The sequence below is a fragment of the Triturus cristatus genome, chromosome 1_2 (genome assembly GCF_964204655.1).
Source record: "Triturus cristatus chromosome 1_2, aTriCri1.1, whole genome shotgun sequence".
Classification (NCBI taxonomy): domain Eukaryota; kingdom Metazoa; phylum Chordata; class Amphibia; order Caudata; family Salamandridae; genus Triturus; species Triturus cristatus.
In genome coordinates this window covers 972,040,322-972,065,444 of record NC_140580.1, presented here as the reverse complement: position 1 = coordinate 972,065,444, position 25,123 = coordinate 972,040,322, and the positions used below count along the sequence as shown (strand labels likewise).

The 25,123-nt window shown below is 46.8% G+C and overlaps 1 protein-coding gene across 1 annotated transcript in view; it reads left to right on the top strand.

Annotated features, from left to right (window-relative positions):
• The window catches only part of LRSAM1 (leucine rich repeat and sterile alpha motif containing 1), a 390,590-nt gene that overhangs the window by 151,073 nt on the left and 214,394 nt on the right, over nt 1-25,123 (top strand). Inside the window, exon 8 of the mRNA XM_085610452.1 lies at nt 2,307-2,428. Coding sequence (XP_085466578.1) covers nt 2,307-2,428 — 122 coding nt within the window. The remainder of the gene's footprint in view (nt 1-2,306; nt 2,429-25,123) is intronic.

The window sequence follows — 25,123 nt, the reverse complement described above, 5'->3', positions numbered from 1 at the left end:
CACCCTAGCAGCCCCGTTGTTCGAATCTGAAAGGTTGGGTAGGCTTTGGCATACGAAAGGGTTTGACAAATGGGACTTGATCGGCATCTCCAGGGTTGGAGATATGCTGATTAAGGGTAGGGTGAAGTCCTTTGAAGAGTTGCAGAAGGAGTACGAGTTGGGGGCGTCTGAGTTTTTCCGATATGTTCAGGTGCGTCATGCCCTGCGGTCAGTCCTCGTGGAGGGTGAGAAGGTGCCTGAGTCCTCTCCTTTGGAGGACCGGATCCTTGATGGCCATATGCCGGAGAGCACGATCTCGCTCATCTACAAGAAACTGATAAATGTTCGGGCTGATTTGCTACTGGGGCTGCGGGACCAGTGGACTAGGGACGGACTCGAGTTGGATGATGAGGACTGGCAGTCTGCTGTTTCCTCTCCTAAGGAGGTTGCGATCCCGTCGCGTCTGAGGCTGGTGCAGCTCAAGATCCTGCATCGAGTGTATGTGACGGGGCCGCGACTGGTTCATATGGGATACTCTGAGGAAGGCCTATGTAGGAGGGGATGCGGTATGGTGGGTACTTTCCTACATATCATCTGGGAATGTGGTGTCATCACGGAATTTTGGAGGCGAGTCCATGCGGTTATGGGGGAGGTGACGGGCATTGCTATGCAGCCGGAAGCGCGGTGTTGTCTCCTGAATGTCTGGGGGCCTACTGACCATGATGAGGCACAGACCCAGTGGGTGACCCTGGGTAACATGGTTGCTAAGAGGGACATCGCGCGCTTGTGGGGTTCCGGGGGGCCCCCCACGTTAACCGCGTGGAAAGAAAATATGGACTGGAGTATGCTCAGGGAGAAGACAGTCTATTGCGCCAGAGGCCGCCCTCGGAAGTGACATGCCATCTGGGGGCGGTGGAATCAATACAGGGGGGGAATATGTCTTGCCCCTGATCTGGATCCTCCCGAGGAACAGCTTTCTTCTTGACCTTTCCAGCTCAGTATGCAGATGTGATGGTTAATTGACTTCTTGGGCCTCTGCTTTTCCCCCTTTTTCCTCTTATTATAGTACTGTGACTGTTAGACGATTGGGGTCCGGCTCCCCCTGAGGGGCTACCACCGTGGGCATTCAGTGTTGTTGCCTTGCTGGGGTTTGTTGTGTGTTTGTAATTATTAAAAATGGAACCTTCTCACTGCTCCTTCAATGTACTGTGGACGATTCTTTGTATTCTCCTATCGAAGCTGCCGAACCTCCGGGTTGTCGGCTGAATAGCTGTGTCCAGACTCTTGAAGAAATAAAGGTTTTAAAAAAAAAAAAAAAATCACTAAAGAATACATTAAAAAATTTGAATGCGTCTTCTTTTTATGTCTCATTTGTTTGGTAATGTGAATAACAGAAACCGCATTTGTACTAGGATTCGCTACATTCACTAGCTAAAACACTTTGAAAAAGATAACTGAATTTGTGACTCATGTTGTAGCTATAATTTATTGCAGATTGAAATGCAGCTCCCAGGGAAAAAACAGACTGATGCGGTCATCATTAATCCTAGAGATGATTGAGTTAAATGTTTTCTGTTCTATCCAAAAAGATTGCATGATCACTCTGCTGTGGACACAAAGATCCCGACTTGCTGCCCCAAAACCTGATGGACTGATCTGTATTCTCTTTCCACATTTTAGCCGTAACTTCTGATTTCTTGGCACCAGAGTCTACTGCTCCTGTAGTGTGTGTTAAACCTATCCTCTCATATAGTGGCATAGAATGCATTTTCTCCACCTCTGTGACTTACAGTTGGCAGCGAGATTTTGATAAATCATCTTTAATGACTTTGGTTTGCAAAATTAAGTTAGAAGCAGCAATAAAAAAATGTCAAAGCTGTTGTCCAGCTGAAGGAGGTTTGGAAAATAATAGACGGAGTCATATGGTTCATAGTTTGATAAGTTGACTACTCAGAATAGCACAAGAATTCGGAGCATGCTTTTACAAATGCACCTGTATGTATACCCTTAGATCATAAAGTTGGAATGGTAGCCTTTGATGTGCTTGCGTATTTTGTAATTTTTTCATTGGATTTTTTCTGAAGCTCAGTGCCTTCTTTTGGGTGCTTGACCCCAACAACATCATGATATGATGTATTTTTTACGTGAGTGGAGGCTCCTGATTGAATTGTTACTGAGCAATATAAGTTGTTAATCAATAAACATATTTTACAAAAAAAAAAGAAGAAAAAAATGATATGATGTATTTTCTTTATATTGTTGTCTTTAATTCATCCCAGTTTTTAACAAGTAAATGACTTTGAGTGACTAACTCTGTTTTTCTGTAGGTAATAAATTAAAGGCATTACCCAGCAAAGTTGACGGGCTACGAAGTTTACGCACTCTCAGTATCGGTGAGAACAGGCTACGTGAATTACCCCAGACCTTGGCCTATGTTCGGACTCTTGAGGTACAGTCTGACCAATATGTGCTCTCTTTCGCCTTGTAAAGTCATGATAGTTATATGACTGTTCCGACACCATTCAATTTCCATATCAATTATCTTTTTAGTAATACGCACGCAGACAATATAAGATAATTGCTTTCTGTCCAGTATTTCACCACTGGGTCAATTCGCATGTCTTACAACAGGCCTTGAGTAATCATAACAATTTTACTAGTGATTTGAAAAATCACCTAACTGTAATTTACTTGACCCATAATATTGTCTCGATTTGTGGGGATCCTAGCAAATATTTTATTTTACAGAGCTGCCTTTTTCTTCATTATCACATATGAGAGCACCTTCAAATAGGCAAGTTCAGCATTACCGCTGTACAAAAAACTATTTTGTTTGCTTTGATAGACTAAACTTTTGCTCCTTGTATGATAAGAAATATAACATATAGGGTACAAAACCCCCGACCTGTCTCTTATTTCACTAATAGCATTATCATCAGACCGAGGACGGGAACGTTTCTCAGTTCATGTTTAAAAACTCACTTTTAATAAATGTATTGCTAAAGCATGATTTTTTTAGAGCACTGCCATTTACAAACAACATATTTTGCATTGAAATTGCCATAAACATTCCCACTAACATGCATTTTACTGATAAAATTATACAGTGTATAAAACCATAATCTGTGGAAATTGGGTTTCAGCAAAATTGTTTATCATTCGCACTTCACCAAGTCGTGTTCTGATATGTTTTTGTCCTATTGAAAACCTTTTTTCACCACACAGAATTATAAAAAAGTGCTTTCATAATTACTAAAATAAATGTTGTGTTTGAACTGTTTATTTACAAGCTATTTAAATGTTATATGTTCGGAAAAAAACTGACAGCCTTCCATTTCACACTCATTGTACAGCATGTTTGTCAGACAGTTTACTTTACAAAATCCTCTGACTTATTAAACTTGTAGCGTTGTGTTTACTTTTCTTTCTCTGACTGCAAATTGTAAGAAATAGGCTGACATTTGACCTCCGTCTCTGAATGGCAGAGCAAATGTGACAAGATAAAAACACCTGTTCTTTATCATTTTACCAGAACGGGCCGTTGGTTCTAAAATTAGCGTGCCGTGTTAAAATCTGACTCGCCATAGCGAGTGGGTGATGATATTTTTTGAAGCCTGTACAAGCTATTTTAACATTCATTGCTGGCGATCAAGGTACAAGAAATTTAAAACCCAATTAAGCAGGGGTAATAGTGTGTCAAATCTTTTATTTAAAAAGAAGGGTAAAATTGTTTAAATTATATGTAGTATTTGCAATGATCAATAGTAAAAAACGCAATTTGTCGCCAACCAGGAGAGGGAGCTGGAGGTTTTTATTATAGCCTATGACCTGGATGTGCCAACAGTTTAGAAGAAGAGGAAATGAGGTAGTGAACTATATATGTAGAGATATGAGTATATGCCTTTGTACAGGTCATCCATTGGTGAGTTATTTATGGAGTGCTCTGTTTATGAGGAGCACATCTTTGAAGAAATCACGGAAGCTTCCCCCCCAGTATTTTGTAGGATACCAAAATGATTCATGAACTGCAAAATAAACACCAGATACCATCATGTTGGAGGAAGACAAGGACATGAAAAATGATAAATGGTTTCAAAGCATTATTCCATATGTACAAACTATTGTCAAATACGGGTCCGCAGTATCTCAGACACCTGGTATCACCCTATACACCACGTCCCTCTTTACGCTCTAGCAATTTCAACCTTTCCTCAGTTCCTAGAGTGAGCAGAGCCCATGAAGGAGGCCGTGCATTTGCTGACCTAGGTCCTAAGCTGGGGAATGGGATTCCACTGCCGCTGAGGTCCTCTCAGTCTCTCTCTGTTTTCTGTAACCAGCTAAAAACCTGGCTGTTCTGAATAAACATCTCATTAGAACTCTGAGAAAGTACCATGAGCGGCGTATCGCTGGGAAACCCATTGTAGGCAGCTGTGCGCTTTACAAAAACCTAATAATGATAATAATTAAAATAAGCCGGACTTCCATGTCTGGTATCAAGGGTCCTCTCTCTGCCCCTATAATTTGTTTCACTCTTACTTAGTTTTTGAACACCTGCGATATTTCTATTCGTGCTGCTCTTTTCTATTGTCTCTCTTCTGCTCTTCTATTGCGTTTCTTGGTCATAGAAGTCCGCCATTGCTTCTTTTTGGTTTTCACTTGCTTGTTTTACAGACTTTGCTTAGTTCCCATTTTGAACTTCCTTCTATTTGCAAACCACTGCATTTTTGGACCATGTCTTTACATCCTAAGTCCAATGAATGTGCTTTATTGTAGGATTTCTGTCCTGTTTTTCAATGGTAGACTTTGTATCATTGAATTGCCTCTCTTCAGTATTGAATAAAACAAATCTAGGAAGATAAATTATTATCCTTGAGCATGCCATAGACTTCTTCATTATGCTTTTTCATCAGCAGTGCATTTGCTGTAACCTATGTGGTGCTTGATGGCAATTCTGGGGTTCAGGCATACTCCTGTACTCTTGTCATAGCCTGAGTGGTGCTTGATGCCACGTCTGGTGTTCATTCATACTCCTTCTACCATCTTATCTTCTGAGAGGAATTGAATGTGAGTTAGTGCCCTAATGAACAAATTATGTTATGGATATTTTTCGAGAGCTACGATATTCCACTGTGGTGACCCGTTGACTCTTTATCTTGATTTGAAAAAAACACATTAGCAATACCTACTGGCTTCCCATGTAAACGTTAAGGGATAATCGGCCTCAAATACAGCGGTACTGCCATGCTGCTTTTGGATGCTTGCTCAGAAAACTCTCAGACACCTTTGTGTACTCTACTGTATCTTGGGACCACTTAAAACACCATCTGGGACAAGCTTAGTAGTCTGTATTTCAAGCCTCTTGATAGCAGTGCTCTCTGGTTCAAACACAGATATTTGAATGAAGTCCTGTCATGTTAAGGCAGACAGTGAAGAATTCTCATTGACAGGACAATATGATCTCACCATAAGTTGCTAGTTAATATCCAAACCACAGCATTTAGAAGTTATGGCAGGTACCTCTACTAGGTTTTCAGAATGTCCAACATAGACACTGTTGGCATACTCAGTACAATCCCTAGCAAATCCAGTGCCATCACTGCTTGGATACGATTTTAAAAACTCAGGAAATTTAAAATTCCTCTAATCACCAAAAGGTGTTGAAAGCCATATTAATTTCATTTGGAATCTGTTATTCCACAGATATCCATCAACACCCCCTGATTTTTCACTCTTTCGACTAGTTTAGACAATCTGCTAATTTGTGAAATCAGATTTCTTGTGGATTCCTCTATTCGTCTTCTGATGAGTAGAATTTCAAATCTAATTTGGTTAGGTTTAAGATCAAATATGTTTATCCAGTGGCATATTGCCGTTGGATGAAGGTATTTAATTTCTTAGTTGCGGTAGGTGCTTACTTGATTGTGAGTTGCGTGTTGGCTACATAATGTAACAAGCATTGGTATAGCCAATAGGTCTCGCCTTTGGGACCATATAAGTGTTTAGCCATGCAGCACAGAAGCTGCTAGTTCACAAACATAAGAAAGTAGACAAAGCAACTGGTCACATTTTGTGTAACATTGGTTGTTGTGCTGGACAATTTTTTAAGTGTGTGTGCTTGAAACTTTGTGCTTATAAATTGCTAAAAAAGAAATATTCAGCCTGTTCTAAGACTAAGGTCATTTGTCTCCATGAATACATTGGTAGCTTCCAAAGATGGCGGATGTAAGAGTCAGCGGGGCACTATATTTCTGTCCTTGATGCAAAAGTATATCTCTTGGAAGCGGGTCGCCCTGTTATCTATTCAAACATTTGAAGTAGAACAGCCAAATAGTTAATACAAGGCCATCTAAGTTCCTGCTTAGCCAACACATGCCTGGCTTTGAAAGGACTGAGAGCTCCACTAGACCACAGAGTTTTGACACAAATCAGTGGCCTGCAACGTAAACACAGGTTTTGACAACAGGTATTATTCATGTATATTACTTCTCCTTATGTGGTTTTATAAAGACAAATACATGATCAAAATAGTGAAACCTGTACCTTTTAAAATTCAGGATGATAAGGCCTAATCTATGCACCTTATGAGATGCACTTATGAGTGTTCAAGTGCTACATGTGAAATTTTATATTATTTGAAAACAGAGTTAAATAACTGCGGATTAAATTGTTGTGCCTAGGTGTACAGGAACAAAGCACATGGAAAAAAACTGAGAACAACCTTACATAATAGTAAGAAAGTGGGTTATTAGTTGCAAAGGATGTGCGTCTTTCACAATTAATAAGCCACGTAACCATTGCTAGCACGTTTTGCATTTGGCAGGAGAGGGAGGGCCATAGATATGGTGCGATCCATGGAATAACATGTCAAAATTATGTGGAATCAATTGTGGATCAGTGTTGAATGTGTTTATTGGTGATAGCAAGTAAGATAAAAAATTAGAATAAACTGTGTTTGACAAATGAGTATGCACACAGAGTAGATTTTGAGGGGTTTCAGAACCATAAGCATGTTTTAGACAAAAAGGGAGAAATACATGTCAAGTGGGATTCTGTATTTTTCTTGTCTGTGTTTTCTCTTCCTTGTCCCAGACCTAAAATTATAGAAAAAGGGTGTACCTTTCTTCGGGTAGATTAAAAAATGGCTCCAGATACCCATTATATCAGTGAGGAGCACATCCCATCAATACCTCTTCATACAGCCATGAATCCTCCCTTTTATTCTTGCCCTTAACATTTCTACATAATACTGAAAAGTAAAATGAACAACCGACTTAACTGTGCCATCTCTCTGCCTCTGCTTGCCAAAACATTACATTTCTGCCCTTCCAATGATCTTGAATGCCACAGTAAGTCTGGTGTCTGCAAAGATGCCTTGGGGCTCCACTTTTGCAACTATGAATGAACTAATCTTTTTGTCGAACATATGCGTCACTATTGAGACATTGCCTTACCCACAAACAACTCCACAGATATGCCTCAAATTATCTCAACAACAAACTACTGAACAACACCCCAGGACGGTTTCTGGGCCAACAACAAAATATGATTACAGAGCCTCCAAACGGAGTGCTTGAAAAACTATGGTAGACCACTCACTCGTACACCAATGATTGCAGCTATGAAACACACGCTACTCTTGATCATCCCAATGAAAGCCTCACCTTGGAAAAAACACAATTTATCTTTTCCCACCTCACTGAGCACCCACTCTTCCTAACCAGGAAACACCTTGAGGCAATTTAAATAGAAGAGCTGTATTTTTTTTTTTACAAACCATGTAAGTTGTTCATTTAATGCCTAATCAGGAGTAGTAGCGCTATATAAAGAAATGGAGATTCACTTGGGCCACAAAGACGCATCAGCAGTCAGGTGGGCATGGTGCTCAAAATGATTCAATTTAGGAGTAACATTTGCTATGCATCGACGATTGTAAGTGTCTGCCTACAAGGCAGCCCATGAAGGCTACAAGAGCTGCGGATGCTAGCATATGAGACTGGCCCTGTGCTTTCCAAGTAACCAACAGGACTCGTGCCACACTGCTAGTGACGTTTACTACAAGGAACAATATGGACGAGGGCTACACCGATGTATGCTTTGTAGACACAGTTCATTGATTAACTGGGCTTCAGTGAAACATGGCTTCCCTCTCCGGAATTAGAAGGCGGTGTAGCTTAAAACCAAGCAGACAAGGCCAGGGTCACCACTACCAACCCCACAGCCTCAGGGCCTCATGTGCACATAACCTAATTGACTGAACGCCCAGAAGGCGGCTTGAATTACCGACTCTGGGCTCATCTGTTATCCCGCCAGAGCCGAGATGTCTGCACGGAAAGCACAGGGTTGCTGTGCCCGGAGGCCCCGGGATAAAGCGCCCATATTGCGATGGTCGTGATGCTTTCAGTGCCCATAGTGTAAACGTTTGCAGACCAGCAGAGCGATTGCTCCTGAAAGCACAGGATGACAGCGCCTTCATGGCTAAAGCAGCCTGCGCTCGGTTCCGTGGTGAAATGGCATTTGGACATGCAAAGGTTGGCGCGCAGGTTGCTGCCACAAACCATTGCCCGGGAAAGGACTAGAGAAGAGCTTGCCTCCTTTCAACACGAGCCCACATGAATGGCAAAACGCACTATGAGCTAATCTCGCCCAGTAGTCCGGGAAAGCGGTAAATATTCTGTGCTAGAGACTCTGGCAGGCAAGAAGCCCACGCTCTGTCTTTCAGTCTAGCTGTTGTAAGCTTTAGCTCTCTGATACACAGCAGGACCTCTGTTAATATAATAATATGCGCAAAGGGAAGGACCTTGGCATCTGCATATTGTCGGGTAGATTTGGCATTCTTTCATTTATGTGGGGAATATCTGAAAGAAACACGTTAGTGTTAGATTCCTTACCTTAGAATATCCCCAGGCGTCAGACTGGATCCGGAAAGTTTTTCGCTAGCAGTACCTCTGCGCGTCAGTAGGTGGTGTTGTGCGGCTCCGCATCCGTCGCTGGCGTCGTATGCGCTGAGATGACGTCACGGAGACTACTTAGGCACCACCCATGCGCGCTGACGTCAGTTCTTTCTTTTTCCACTCCAGTAAGCGCAGATCCGGTTAGAGCACGTACCTTAGTCACTTTTTGACAATCATTTTGAGACTCCTGTAAGTCTGTCTACTCTGCTGCACGTAGGGATGCCTGGTTTTAAGTCTTGTGGGGCCTGTCGTCGCAATATGCCAGTGGCAGACCCCCACGACGTCTGTCTCTGCTGCCTGGAGAGCGACCACGACTCCCGGTCCTGTATGGACTGTCTGGCCATGGCCCGAAGGCCTTGAGGGAGCGGCGCTGGAAGCTGCTTGAGGTCCGGCACTTGTCCCAGCGCCGTTCCTGGTCCAGGGGCCGCTCCAGAGAACTCTCGCAGAGCCACCATCAGCGCTCCTCGGGCTCCAAGTCTTCACCCTCAGATTCGGCACATAAAGAAGTCGGAGAAACGTTGTCGCTCTCCGACGTCCCCCCGTTGGTCCCCGGATGCGGACGAGGGGGACAGGGGTTCTGTCCCTGTGGCTCCTTCGGAGCCCGGGAGTCCCGCGGCCTACCCACCTTATCGGGGTCTGTCTGCGACTCCCGCATAGGTGCAAGAATTTCTTGCTACCATGGACAGCCAGTTTTAGCCTCGGGCTCCCGCCGGTGTGCCCTTGAGCCCCGTGTCAGGATCTTGTCGGCGCCGCCGACGTCTCTGGCCCCGGCGCCGCAGGATCCTGCGCCACTGGCTCCGGCCATGGCACCACAAGGTCCCACGCTGCCGGCTCCAGCCCCAGCGCCACCCTCGGCTCCGCCTCCGGCACCACAGTGGGTGCCATTTGTTCTGCCCCAGCCCAGGTTCCAGGACAATTTTGTCCCTACCTGGGATCCGCATTGGGACTCGGCGCCGTTTGTTCCTTACCTGGTCCCTGCCGCCGCAGTCTGTACCACATACGGCGGAGGTGGAGGTCGACTGTGAGGGGTCCAAGGAACCTCTTGCTCGTCAGTGTGACTCTGAGCAGGACTGGGCGGGTGAGTTAGAGGAGGTCGGCGGCATTGATGTCTCCTCATGACCCGGGGTTTCCTCTCCTCCGCCTACCATGGAGGAGGGCGCTTCTTACACAGTGGTGCTCCATCGGGCAGCTGAGGTCCTCAACCTTGATCTCCCTACGGTGGCCCTAAAAACTAATCTCCTCACTGAGGTGCTCCAGACGGCGTCCACTTCGTCGGAGCCCCTGCTGCCATTTAATGACGCCCTCACTGATGTCTTACTGGGCACTTGGTCGTGGCCAGCCTCAGGGGCCCCTGTGGATAAGAACGTCGCCAGGCGTCACCGCCCGGCGCCGGGTGACCCTGCCTTTCTGACCACTCATCCTACGCCCAAGAGCCTGGTCATCCAAGCTTCGACGTCCCAGAGTACCTTTCCCACGGCTCCGCCGGATAAGTACTCTAAGAAGCTGGAGCAGTTCGGCAAGCAGATGTTCTCTTTGGCCAGCTTAGGGCTGCGGTCAGTGAACACTGCCTGCTTATTGGGCCGCTGTTCCCACGCGGTGTGGGATACAGTTGTACAGGTGTTGCCTCAGTGTCCTGAAGAGAGCCAAGCTGTGCTGTCCCAAGCTGTTGCCGAGGGTAAAGATGCGGTTAAGTTCGCCATTCGGTGTGGTTTGGACACCGCGGACTCACTAGGTAAAGCAATTGCTACAACTGTGATGCTTCGTCGCCACGCCTGATTGGGATCTACCGGGTTCTCGCCAGATGTCCAAAGCTCACTCATGGACATGCCCTTTGATGGCACTCGCCAGTGTGCTGGAGCGTTTTAAGAACTCGCGGGCCACGGCCAAGTCCTTAGGTCTTTCCACGAAAAGCCCAGCCACTCCTGGTTTTCGTTCCTTTCGTGGCCACGGAAGGGGCACCCAGACACGTTCTTTCAGCAAGCCTGCGCAGAACCAGCCTCAGCGCGGATGCGGTTTCCGCAGGGGCGGGTCTGGGAATCAGGGTGGGGGTCAGTCCACCTCCACCCCGCTGCTTCTACCTCCAAACCTTCCTCATCCGAGCTTTGGGGGGCACCCCACGCCAGTGGGTGGCAGGATCCGCCATCACCTCCCCCACTGGCACCCTATCACATCGGACAAGTGGGTGTGTCAGATCATCCGCAAATGTTACTCCCTTCCCTTTCAGTCCACCCCTCCAGCCATGTCACCTCATTACCACCGCATGTCGGGGGAACACTTGGCACTCTCCAGCAGGAAGTCACAGCCCTCTTGGCCAAGGGGGCCATCGAGTGCGTTCCTGGGCCAGAAGTAAGAGTGTTTGTTGTGGAGTTACGGATAGGGGAAGGATCGTGTGGTCTCGAGCTGACTTGTGGCGTCTCAACACAAACGACGTCGGCTGCACTCACAGGTTTGATCTAAGCTTTCCCCTCCTCATTCACGTTTGCGGGACATGTGGGAAATCCTTCGGAGGGCGGGATAATGAGGAGGAGATGGGGCTCCGCAATGCCAGACCGCTCAGCAATAGTAATAATAGAAGTCTGAGAGCGGGGCTGCTGAATTGCAGATCCCTCCCAAAGCATGCCAATGATATCTGGCTGCTATTGGAAGGGGAAGACTGGGATGTTTTATTTCTTACTGAGACGTGGCTTAGTGAGGATAATGTGACGGCAATAGCTCTGGCAGTCCCCCCGGGCTACACAATGTGTTTCGCCAACCGATTGGGCGGAAAAAGAGGGGGAGGGGTTGCTGCTATAATTAAGGATCAGTTCACATTAACATCATCGGCCCCTATGCAGATTGTTGGTGTGGAAGGTTTACACTTTTGCATTCAGGTGGGTTCTCAGACCTCCTTAGCAGGCTTAGTCATCTACCGCCCTCCGGGTGGGAATGACTCTAACCTTATACTACCTGATGGATGTAATAGTGCAGAGCTCCCTCCTCCATCCTCACTTCCTTGTAGTGGGGGATTTTAACATCCATATGGACAGTATGGATTGTGCCCAAGCAGAGACACTCAGGGCCACTTTAAATGCCGCTAACTTGAGATTAATTAATAATGGCCCCACACATAGGGCGGGTCACACACTTGACCTCATCCTGTCTAATGTTGAAAAGGTGATGATGGAAGAAACCCTACCACTACTCTGGTCCGGCCATATGCTCGTACCTTTTTCAATCAACTTGGCAACTGACAGACTAATGCCAATCAAACGCGTTTACATGAGTAGGCAATGGTCGAAACTTGTCCCTACCGCCATGGGCCCCGTGCTGGCACAAAGCAAACCTTCGCTGACTCTGAACGCCAACACTGACGCCCTGCGGATTCATCACTGGATTGGGAATATGATTTCATCCATTGCCCCAGCTAAACGTGCTTTGTCTAAGAGGGAGTCGGCCTCTGCCCCATGGTTCTCTCAGGACCTCAGAATTGAGAAGGCTAAATGCAAACGGTTAGAGAGGCGGTGGAGGGCAAACTATGGGTCCCAAGAAAGGTCCCTATATAAGGTGGCCGTCCGCAAATTTCAAAAGTCTGTCAGACAGGCTAAAAAACAGTTCTTTGCAGAGTCAATCGAACAGGCTGAACACTCCAGCAAGGAAGTCTTTAAAGTGATTCAGTCTTTTTTTCAACCTAGATGTATTGAAAGGGAGATACCGTCCTCAGTCAGCCTCTGCAATGAAATCTCGGACTTTTTCGACCAAAAGATCAAGCATGTCTATGACACATTTGGCCCAGAGGTATTAACAGAAAAATCAGATCAGCCTGTCAAAGTGTTGACAAGTGGCCCGCTAACTTGCTTCCAACCAGTTACTCTGCTCGCGGCCATGAAGGAATTAAGCTGTTGCAAATCGGGCTCACCGGACGACCCTTGCCCCCCTAAATTGTGGTGCTCAATCGCGGATTTTGTAGCTCCATCCCTACTACATGTTTGGAATACATCTATCTCTTTGGGGGTCTTTCCAGATATATGGAAACATGCCACCCTGCTCCCACTAAAGAAAAAGCCCAATGGAGATCCCAAGGACCTCAGCAACCTCCGCCCTATTTCCTTGTTGGCTGCCCCAGGTAAAATGCTGGAGAAAATGATCCAGCGGCAGCTCAGCAAATATATAGAGGACAACAAGATTCTACATGAGACTCAATCGGGCTTTAGACCCGGCTTTAGTACCGAGACAGCTTTGATCGAGGTGGCTGAGTCGATAAGGTGGTCGTTGGATTCGGGAGACTCAGTTTTACTAGTCCTCCTGGATCTTTCGGCGGCTTTTGACACCGTCGACCACGCAAGGTTGATGATTCGGTTGTCAGAAGTGGGTATACAAGCTCAAGCACTGGACTGGTTACATTCATACTTGTCCCAGCGCACCCAGAAGGTGGCTTTGGGGTCTGCCTCCTCTACACCGAAGCCGCTGTGGTGCGGCGTGCCACAGGGTTCAGCGCTCAGCCCTCTATTATTTAATATCTATATGGCCCCACTTTTCACACTTATTGCTAACTGGGGGGTCAAGGCAGTATCTTATGCCGACGACACCCAGCTTGTGTTTCCATATGCAGAGGTGTCTGAAGCAGCCTTGTCAAGTTTTAGAGGCTGTCTCCTTGATGTGGCACGTTGGATGAATACCAATAAACTAAAGCTTAACGCGGGTAAAACAGAAGTGCTGTATTTTGGCAAAGGCACTCCGCCCTCATCTGAGCTCTGGTGGCCAATGGCAATGGGCTCCCCCCCTTCTCCCAGCCCCTCAGCAAAAAATCTGGGAGTGCGATGGGACAATAATCTGTCTTTCATTTCGCATACACAACAGCTGATGGGCTGCTGTCTGGGCAAACTCAGGAACCTTCGCAAAATCTTGCAGTTTCTTCCGGTAAATTGCAGGAAAACTGTAGTCCATGCAACAGTCACATCTAGACTGGACTACGCGAATGGCCTACTCCTAGGTCTGCCCAAATACTTAATTCAACATCTGCAAATGGTTCAGAATGCGGCTGCGAGACTGCTAATGCATATTCCATTTAAACATTCGGTCTCTCCGCATCTTTGAACACTTCACTGGCTGCCTGTAGCCAATAGAATCAAATTTAAGTCCCTCACGCTAGCTTTCAGATCCTTGTTTGGCTTATGCCCAACCTATTTGAGGGATCGGCTGCCAAGATACTCGCAGTCCCGCGCTCTCCGCTCTAACCACCGGATCCAGCTAATAGTCCCTCGAGTGAAAAGGGCTCGTCTGGGTGGGAGAACGTTCTCGGCCAATGTAGCAAGGCTTTGGAACTCACTCCCCCTTGAGCTCCAACAGGCTCCCTCTGAACCCTGCTTTAAAAAAATTTTGAAAACCTGGCTCTTCAACCAACCGGGCTAATCTGGCTGACTTGCATGGCGGTATTTGCTTCTCTGCTCTGCATCTAGCGCCGGGACACCTCCTCGAGAGGTAACTGTTCGCGCTCTATAAAATTCTGTATTATTATTATTATTCCCACTACTTCCTGGTCCCCAATAAGGACACTGGGGGTCTGTGTTCCATCTTGGACCTCCGGAACATCAACCGCTTCCTCCGGAAGGAGAAGTTCAAGATGTTGACTTTGGCTCAGGTCTTGTCTGCTCTCGAGCTAGGAGACTGGATGGTAGCGTTAGACTTGCAGGACGCCTATTTTCATGTTCCTGTCCTGCCGGCCCTCCGACGTTACCTGAGGTTCATGGTAGGCCACGAGCACTTTCAGTTTACCGTGCTCCCCTTTGGCCTTATCAGCGCCCCTCGGGTGTTCACGAAAGTGATGGCGGTGGTCGCAGCTTATCTGCGCAGATCGGGGGTCTCAGTCTTCCCCTATCTAGACGACTGGTTGTTGAAGGCGGGCTCGCCCCAAACGGTCGTCTGCCACCTCCAGACTACGGCCGACCTCCTGCATTTGCTGGGGTTTTCCATCAATGTGCCGAAGTCGCACCTGAATCCCTCTCAGAAGCTCCAATTCATTGGAGCGGTTCTGTATTCAGCGCAGTTTCGGGTCTATCCTCCCGAACAGCGGATCCGGGATATTCAGGTTATATTCTGATCTCCCGTGTTTCAGTCAGGATGACCCTCCGGCTCCTGGGCCTGATGGCCTCCTGCATCCTGCTAGTGCAACATGCCAAATGGCATATGCGGGCTCTGCAGTGGGACCTGAAGTTGCAGTGGGCACAGCATCAGGGCAACCTGTCCGATCACGTCCCGCTCTCGGAGGGCACTGCACGTCAATTGCAGTGGTGGCTCAGAAATCGCGATTGGGTCAATTGCAGATCCCTCTCCCTTCCCCAACTGGAGTTCACAGTGGTGACGGATGCGTCCCTCCTGCGATGGGGTGGCCATATGGGAGAGGCGGAGATCAGGGGCCTCTGGTCTCCGACGGAGTCCCGGCTCTATAACAACCTTCTGGAGCTGCGGGTGATCCGACTTGCTCTGAACGCCTTCCTTCCCTCTGTCCGGGGACAGGTAGTGCAGGTGTTCACAGAAAACACCACCGCCATGTGGTATTGCAACAAACAGGGCGGGGTGGGGTCGTGGACCCTATGTCAGGAGGCTCTGCGCCTCTGGGCATGGCTGGAACATCGGGGCATGTCTCTGGTGGTTCAACACCTGGCAGACTCCCTGAACTCCAGGACGGACGAACTCAGCCGCAGATGCATGTTGGATCACGAATGGCGTCTGACCTCGGACGTGGTGCAAGGTCTCTTTCTGCAGTGGGGAGAGCCTTGGTTAGATCTATTTGCCACCGAAGAGAACGTGCAATGTCGTCAATTCTGCGCGTTGGAATTTCCAAGGCGGCACTCGCTCGGAGATGCTTTTCGTCGCGAGTGGAGTTGCGGTCTGTTGTACACCTTTCCACCTATACCACTTCTGCCCAGAGTGCTGTAGAAGATCAGGCGCGACCGGGCCCAAGTCATTCTTGTGGCTCCGGATTGGGCAAGAAGAGTATGGTATCCCGAGCTACTCAGTCTGGCAATCTGTCCTCCGATCCAACTGCCTCTTCGGGAGAATCTTCTGTCGCAGCAGCAGGGGCCGGTCCTTTACCCGAACCTGTCCAGCCTCCACCTCCATGCATGGAGATTGAGTGGCGACAGTTGACAGCTTTTGACCTTCCTGCCGAAGTCTGTGATGTTATCTTGGCAGCCAGGCGTCCCTCTACTAAAACTGTATACTCCTGCAGGTGGAATACATTTGTGGCATGGTGCACAGCGAAGGGTGTGGATCCCCTTTCTGCCCCTCTTTCAGAAGTTCTTCTGTTCCTCCTTTCTCTGGCCCAGCAGGGCTCTGCTCTAGGGACTCTCAAAGGCTATCTCTTGGCCATTTCCGCCTTTTTAAGGCTTTCAGATCAGCCTTTTTTTTTCAAGTCTCCTGTTAGTCGTTTCTTGAAAGGCATTAGACACACGTTTCCTCCGGTCCCCTTTATAATGCCTCAGTGGGACTTGAATCTTGTGTTGACTTATTTGCTGTGCGCTCCCTTTGAGCCGCTTCACAACTGCCCTTTACATCTTCTCACCTTAAAGGCTGCTTTCCTGGTTGCTATCACCTCTGCCAGAAGAGTGAGTGAGCTCCAGGCTCTTTCTTCTAAACCTCCTTTCCTTTCTGTTCATCCGGACAAGGTGGTGTTAAGGACCCGTCCTTCTTTTCTGCCCAAGGTTGTCATGCCCTTCCACATCAGGCAGACCATCACTTTGCCCATCTTCTTTCCGCCTCCGCATCCTTCGAAAGAGGAAAAGAGGCTCCACCGTCTGGACCCAAAACGTGCGCTCTCGTTCTATCTGAAGTGCACACAACAGTTCTGGGTGGATGATCAACTCTTTGTTGGCTACATGGGTGCCAAGAAAGGTCGGGCTGTGCACAAACGAACTATATTTCGGTGGGTCGTTCTGTGTATTAAAGCCTGTTACTCCTTGGCTAAAAAGGAGCCTCCTGTGGGGCTGCGTGCCCATTCTACTCGGGCAACAGCAGCCTCTACCGCTCTGGGACGGGGAGTCCCTTAGCAGGATATCTGTCAGGCAGCTACGTGGTCCTCGCTGCATACCTTTACCAAGCATTATTGCCTTGATAGCCAAGTCCTGAGAGACTGCTTCTTTGGCCGTTCTGTTCTCCGGGATTTTCTGGTGTGATCTTAGTTCGCAGACCCACCACCGGGGTTGGTATTGCTGGGGTATCTATTCTAAGGTAAGGAATCTAACACTATCGTGTTTCTTTCAGATGAACAAGTTACTTACCTTCGGCACTTATATATCTGTAAGAAACATTTGTTAGTGTTAGATTCCTTACCGCCCCACCCATCCTCCCAGATCTGTGAACCGATTTTAAGGGTTAAGGTCATCCCTTTTAGGGCCCTAGTTTTATGCACCAGTGGTCAGTGTCTTGCATGACTCTGCGTTCCTGGCGCGGAAAGTCGTGTACCGAACTGACGTCAGCGTGCATGGGTGGCGCCTAAGTAGTCTCCGTGACGTCATCTCGGCGCATATGGCGCCAGCAACAAACGCGGAGCCACACAACGCCACCTACTGACGCGCAGAGGTACTGCTAGCGAAAAACTTTCCGGATCCAGTCTGACGCCTGGGGCTATTCTAAGGTAAGGAATCTAACACTAACTAATGTTTCTTACAGATATATCGTTACCGAGGTAAGTAACTTGTTTGCCAATGCCAGACAAATGTGCAAAATAACACGCGGGCTTTGACAGCATTCATTATGTACAAGAAAGAGAACAGACACTGAAAGATGAATATTAAATAAATAACAGACACAGCAACAGTAATGAGCAGCGTGAATTCAAAATGGTCACATCACTTTTACAACAGTTTGGTTGCAAAGCATTGGTCACGCGGTCGTGAAAGCGACGTGGCCGCGCAGCCGTGAAAGCGAAAGCGATTGCGCTAAGAAGCAGCAGCTGTTTTCAAGCATTCTCGTGCTTGTGGCACCATCCGCTTTGCGGGTGCAAGCAACAGCCAATTAGCATGCGCGCCACTGCTCGCTCCCACAAGGTGGATGCCGCGACAACCACAAGTATGTGCTTCCAAAAACAGCAGAGCGATGGCTAGAGGACCACGTGGTGCCTGTGCGCATGCGTGCTACGTAGGCGAGACCTAAAAAGGTGTAAAGTAGGTGAGGGAGTTAGTCAGATCTACCATAGATGCAGTAAAAAATAGGATGGTGCAGTGCAATTGATCAAAAGCAATGGTTTTGATTCCAGGGCAGTCTCTCCTATGTGCTGTTTATGCAAAACACCATTCAATGTCACCAAGAGAGCCAATAAGATCAGGGCTCCAGTTGTTTTGCAGTATACCTGAAGTTTCAAACCGTCAAACATTGGAAAGTTCAGTAACTAACTATTCATTTTAGATCTAATGTGCTGGGTTTAGAATGATGGACTTTTCAAAGAAAGTACGAAATTGATCATTTGACATACTTTAGTGATATTTGTCAGGGTAAAAAAGGGTTGAGTTTTTCTTGGATATGCCATTTTATAATGGATGGATTCCATCAGCCGGTTTTAATTTATTCTTATCATGACCTTTCATAAGGGAGCTAGTAACTGCTTTGCACATGTGCACTGTTTCCTACTTTTTAATGTACGCAGATCAGACTAACTTAATTACAGGTCCCTGAAGGCTTATTTTTATTTACTGATGCCAAATGTTTCACTATCACTAGAGATATACAATGAACTTTTTTTTTTTGCTATGGTTCTTAATGGACTTCTGCACTGGGAATTGTCTCCCTCAGAAGATCATAAATTTGCTTGGGACTTTCAGAGGTATTGTCTGGTCAGATAGTGCCAGTCGAGTATTCTGGTATCATCCCCTCCATTTTTTTTAGGAATCGCTCGGAACAAGTGGGTCAGTCTGGTTGAAAAGCAAATGAGCGCCTCAATGTAATGTTATGTTACAGAATTTTTATACAGTGCTATGTTAACCATCTTCACTGTCACAAATTTGGCACAGTACCCTGGTGATGAGTTGGCCCTAAAAGGAAGTAGCTTGCATGGAGAATCAGTTTGTGTGATTGTCTGCCTCCACTTATCTGTATGCCTGTACCCAATATCTCTCTTAGTCTACTAAAGGTGTCTTACAATTCTTGTTGAGGTTGCAGTGATGCTCTTCAATTTTCCATTCTATAAGTAGGCATTTACTTTAGGTGAATTTGCCATGCCCCATTATTGGATTTTATAGATTTGCATGCTTGAATTATCCCTGTCGTTGAGCTGGGAGTCTCACAGTAACCATAGAGAGCAATGCATTGTTAAACGTATACAGAAAATCTTTTACTTAGTCATGGAAGTAGCCTGTCCAAATAATTTTAAAATATCCAACTTCAGGAACTCGGCATACAACACAGTATCCACCTTTCCCCCATCTACGTCACCATAGCTCAGATTTCTTCCTCAAGTTGTGTATGAAGGGAGTTCTCTGAGCTCTGTTCAGCCAGTCACTAGTAAGTAGGTTAGGTTTGCTTATTTCTTCATTTCTGTGAGAATATCCACCATCTTGAATAATTTCTTAACCTGACCAGACTTGAACATGGGTGAGTCTTCAAAAAACGCATTTTAGACCACGTGGTGCCTGTGCGCAGGAAGAGGTTTCACTCTTAGGAACCTCACAAGGACTGCATATATTTTTCATATCCTGACCACAAAGCAAAGAATAGCAAATTATGTTGTACTTTTGCTTCAAAAACCCTGAAAGATTGAGAGTGTAGACTTTACTTATGGCTTTAAAATTCCAATTCAGCAGAAACTCACACCTTTCAAGGTACCACAAAGACCGCAGGTGAAGTGCAAAAAGCGTTAATTCACACTCTGAGCACTACTCAAAATCAACATCAGAAGGAAAATCCTCAACGTCTGTGGATTCTCTAACTAAAACTCATAAAAATATCTGTTGGAGAAATTGTGGTCATGTCTTCGGTGATCATGCTCACTGAAACAATCTCCAAAGTCGTCCCTCTGAGCCACCCACTACAATAAAGATCTCGGAGGAGCCATTTTTTAAGACTAACATTTTTTACATTATTAACTTTGAAAAGACCAGCGTCTCCAACAACTCAGAACTACATTGTCAACGATAAAGACTGATGGGAAACCTCGTTGACAACTGCAGATAGGAACGCCATCCTTGACTTCAGCTCTGTCAACAATGACACCACCACCAATGACACCGCTGATGGCTGCTTAAAAGAAACCTCTATACATGACACTATCAAAGACCATACCATCAACCACGACAACCCCGTTGAGAAAACCAGTTCCATAGAAGACCCCAAGATCTTCAAGAAGTACTTCAATATCAGATACGGGGATTCTGATGAAACTTACAATGTGCTGGATAGAGAGATGCATTGCAGGTTATCAGAGTGATCTGATGATGATGAGAATCGTTTCAGACCCATACACAGTCTAAAACACATGGAATTCATCCTGCAACCACCACTAACACCCACAGGCCCCATCACTATTTTTCGGTCTGTGCTACCAGGCCAGCCTAGAGCTACAGTCCATGTGTCTGTGCGCGCGCGCCGCGCTTTACCGCGATTACTTTTACTTTCGCGGCCGCACGGCCACTTTGCATAGCCAATAGGTCTCGCTTTTGGGACCTTATAAGTATTTAGTTGTGCAACTGTTGCATGGCTAAACACTTATAAGGTTCCAAAAGCGAGACCTATTGGTTATGCCAATGCTTGTTGTCTATTACAAGCTGAACTTCTTACCATGTTAAAGAAAGGGGCGTTAGAAACAGATCTGCAAGTCCCTGTGAAATGTAAATATAAATTATTAGGAGAAAATCATGGCTAGTGGAGGCCGATTTTTGACCTACAAAAGTTAAATTAGTTTCTCAAGAAGCAAACATTTGTCTTGGTGACTTTGAAAGAAGTCCTCAACTTCTTCAACAAGCATTTACAATGCAATGGTCTCGGCATTGGTAAAGTTAGAGCTATTGGCATTGCTCATGACATTATTTTTGTTTATGTTTTTGTTTTTAAAACATTTAAAGAAACGGCATTGTCATGAGCAATAGCTCTAACTTTACCAATGCCGAGCCCATTGCATTGTAATGCTTGTTGTTAAGCCCTGACAGCGAACACCGACAGATGCAAAGTGTAGCCCACATAAGATCTATGCAGGCGGGCAACTAGAGCCAAATTTCGGGGGAGGGGGGGGGGGGCTACGTCTTCCAGCCATAGGCAGAGTGGCTGTAAAAAGGGGCAGCCTTCGAGCCGAGACCTAAAAAGCCTGCCGAAGTCAAGCACCTGTCTGTGTCTGCCCTGCCTCGACTGCTGAAATTGAGATCCTGTCGTGCAGGTTTTTAACACAGATCCCAGAACAGCAGTCCTGCCTCATCAAAGCTGCTGCAGGAACGAGTTCACCAAACACAACCACCAGCGTCGCCCAGCAAGTAAAGTGGGCCTTAGCCATGAGACAGTTAAACGACTGCATGCCCAGATATATATCCACCGCTAAAACACTGGACTTTTGCCCATATGGCAAGAACTGTTGAGTTCATCCAAGCGTTAGCCAGTAGGGAAATGCAGAGTAGAATGCACGTGTACGTGTACGATGCAACGTAGTCATTAAGAGAACTCAAGAACAGGGAAGAGAGAGCTGTCACAGAGGAGTTTGCAAAGAAGTTTGTTACTGTTCAGCTAAAATTTTACTGCCCGTTCGGTCACACATTCACTTACCTTACACTAGCAGCTACTCACGTTTAATCCGCTTGAATCTGTAATAGTTCCCAATTTCCCACCAGCTAGCGGACTGTTTATAGTAACCTCAGAGGCACGTGCGTACTTCAAAGCCAATGAGCACATTCGAATTCTGTGCAGCTGCGTAGGATTGGATGAGGTGCCGAAAATGCTCCAATCTTGTGTCACTTTACAGATTAAGAGTCTTTTCCACTCTCAGACGACTGCCTGTATACATTCAGGCGTGGGATTGGCTGTCATGTGATTCGGAAGTAGCGCATCGGTGGACGAATTTTTATTCCCGCGGAGCGCAAAGTGAGCAAGTCGAAATATAATGTCAACACTTCTGTTTAGGGGGCGATCCTCATCTCGGACTGCATAACTTGAGGTTTACGTAGCACCCCAAGAAATTCAGCTGATGGAGGAGGAAGCGCCCTCACTGCGGGTCACAAGGAGCACCCCAAAGCCCCTTGCTGATGGGGAGATCAGCAATTCGAGGCCCACAACTCGAAGTAAGAATAGCGCCCTTCAACCACCATGCTTGCTCAGACCAACAAGCACACCACTGCCTTTCTCCGAGGCAATGTATGCAGCCCAAATGGAATGTCCCTTTCTCATCGCGCATTTCCATATGTAATGGCGATTCACTGCTCTGGGTAAAAGCAGCTGGTTCTGGTAATCCTTCCACCACTTTCCAAAAGTGCCAGAGGCAGACCGTCTCGCTGAGCCATTCTTGGTTATTCAGCGAGTCCGATAAATTTTTACAATAATTCTTCCATCAGCCAGATTATTCTTAAATGCATGGTGACAAAAGCTCAGATAACATTCTTGCGCTTCTCTTGTTAAGCCATGGCATTATTTTGTGCGCTTCTTGAGCTATGCAGGGTGTGAGCATCTTGAAGAGCAGCCCCGGCTCTACCCCTCCCCCAATGGCCGCTCTATGACTTAGAATGAGAAACCGGAAGAATCGTATCCAAGCCTCTTGTCACCATGCATTTAAGAATAATCAGGCTGACGGAAGAAATGTTGCAAACATGTATTAGACTAGCAGAGTACCGAAGAATGACTCCGCGAGCTGGTCTCCATTTGACCGTTTTGGAAAGTTAGATAAGGGATTAGCAGAAAGGAGCTGCATTTACCCGTTTGGGATTTCTGAGAGCCAAGGAGATACAGCGGCCCCAGCTCTACCCTGCCCCCTCCTCCAAAGGCCTCGCCCGCACAGCCTGAGAGGCCACAACGGAGGAGCAGAGCGGCCTCTAGCAACTGTCTGGGACAGGAAAGCAATGCAAAGTTGAATTGTAAACTCCACGTCTGCCACAGAAAATAAATGCATTTAACCTGTGAGGTGCGCTTGGGTGAAGTCACCATAATTAACCAATACAGGGTTGAAAATGTAAAAGCAGAGTCTGAGACAGGAAAGCAATGGCTCCTTAAAAGGTAAGCGCGAGGTATCTCAAATAAGGCTACATCCTAAAACAAGCCTTCGATTATTAGCCTCCTGCTTGGTTTTATTACAAAGCCTAATGAAAGTTGGAAGATTGCCTGACACGAAGTTTGGAAGTGGAAGTGAAATAGCTTCTTTGAGTCAGACGACATTCTGTGGCATCACATTCAGGAAAATATAGAAGTATTTTGTCTTCAACATTGAGTCTGGGGATGGGAGCAACATTGCACTGTATCGCGTCTATAACCAATTATGTAAACACGGGAGAGAGTGGTTTCAGATGGCTGTGTAAAGGAAAACGAGCTATAGGAGGAGAAGTAAAAGAAACTGTGCAAAATTAGGCGGGAGACTACCGATTTCAAGGCTAGTCTCCCGCCTCCTGATTCAAGCTCCAGAAACCCGATTCCTCGGGGTTTCAGCTGACAGGGCTTGGTATTGTGTAACGTGCTAATTCTTCCAGCAATAGTGGCGATGCAGGGGCTCTAGGAGGGGTGAAAATCCAACAAAGCCCCATTAACAAGGGAATGGTCTTTTAAAGACCTATGCAGTACTTGGGGGCGGCTGTGTGGGTGCCCGGGAAATTGTTTCAGCCCGAGGTGCCACACACGAGGGAGGGTGGGGGGTGGGGGGTGGGGGTTGGTGTATGCGCTGCCAGCAACCTGCCAGGCCAGTGCACAACACTTTGATGTTTCACTGGATCGATCGAGCGCCATGAAGTCTAACAAATCACAGCATGTGGTTACGAACAGAGCAATTGGCTTTTAACTGCTAATTCCTCACTAACGTAACCAGCTCTATTGTACAGCGCTCTGACACCTTTGGGTAATGTACGCGCTTTATAAAAATGCACTAAATAAATAAAATAAATAAATTAAATGGTGACATAGATCACATAGATTGTATTAGTAACTTCTGCTTTCAAATCGGCTTTGTGTTGTTGCTGCTACTGCAAAGTGACGCACACAAGTTTCATCAATGGAGAGCTGGTCTCTTCCAGCCCAAAGAGCCTGCACGGATGCCTGTTGCACGAAGCAGCCCCAAGAGCTGTGGGTCGCTTGGGAGGGATGTCAGAATGTGACGTAGCAGAGGACAGGAATCATGACTTGCCTCTTCAGCACTTAGGTGGGGCAGGGGGGGCTAAGGCTCGGCTGGACAGGGAGCGCAGATTAGGTTATTATATTGATCGAAGACATTTCCAAAAAATAATTAAACAAGATGTCGGCTGTCGACATCTCTCGTGCCCCGCTGTATTTATATAGTACGGCTCATACCGGAGATGCTGGTGTGCTTCGAGGACGGGGCCAGCGCTGTGCATAGTGATGATGTGAGGCGCTGTGAAGTGGTGCTGCGTGGCACTCTGACAGCGCTCCAGCACAGCAAAAAAAAAACGTTTGAAAGCCTGCTAGCTCACCGGCACAGCGACACCAAATGCTAATGCGAGAAGATTGAGGAAAAGTCATCGTTTGCGCTGTTCAACGTGTGTGTAGGATTGATGTCGCATTTCCGACTTTGCTCTGATGTTTCACTGGATCGATCGGCTGTAAGTTAAGAGGCGAACAGCGAGCCAGAGCCACTGTATTCAAAACACTTCCTTATCTAAGATATCAACCATAAACCACTGGGTCTCTGGGCAGATTTGACATGCCTGAGGCCAGGCGCCAGAAGAATCAAGGGGGAATGGGAGGGGGTGTAACGCAGGCTACAGCATGAACAAGACTAAAATACACAGACGTGCTAAAAACAACAGTTACGTTGCAAAAGTGAGAAGCCGGCCGTGCACATGTGCGGACTTGGGGAAACCGCCTCGTTTACGATGCACGGACACTTCCTTCCCAACGTGGGTAGAGAGAAAACAGAATATTTACCGATCGTGCAGGAAATCTATTCAGGTGAGCGGCAGAGGGAGCCGAGAGCAGGGGGAGAAGACAAGCACACCACTGCCTTTCTCCGAGGCGAAGCTGAAATGCCTCGGAGAAACGCAGCGTCCTTTTCGGATTCGGGGGCGTGTTTTGCTGTTATCTCCTCCTTGAGA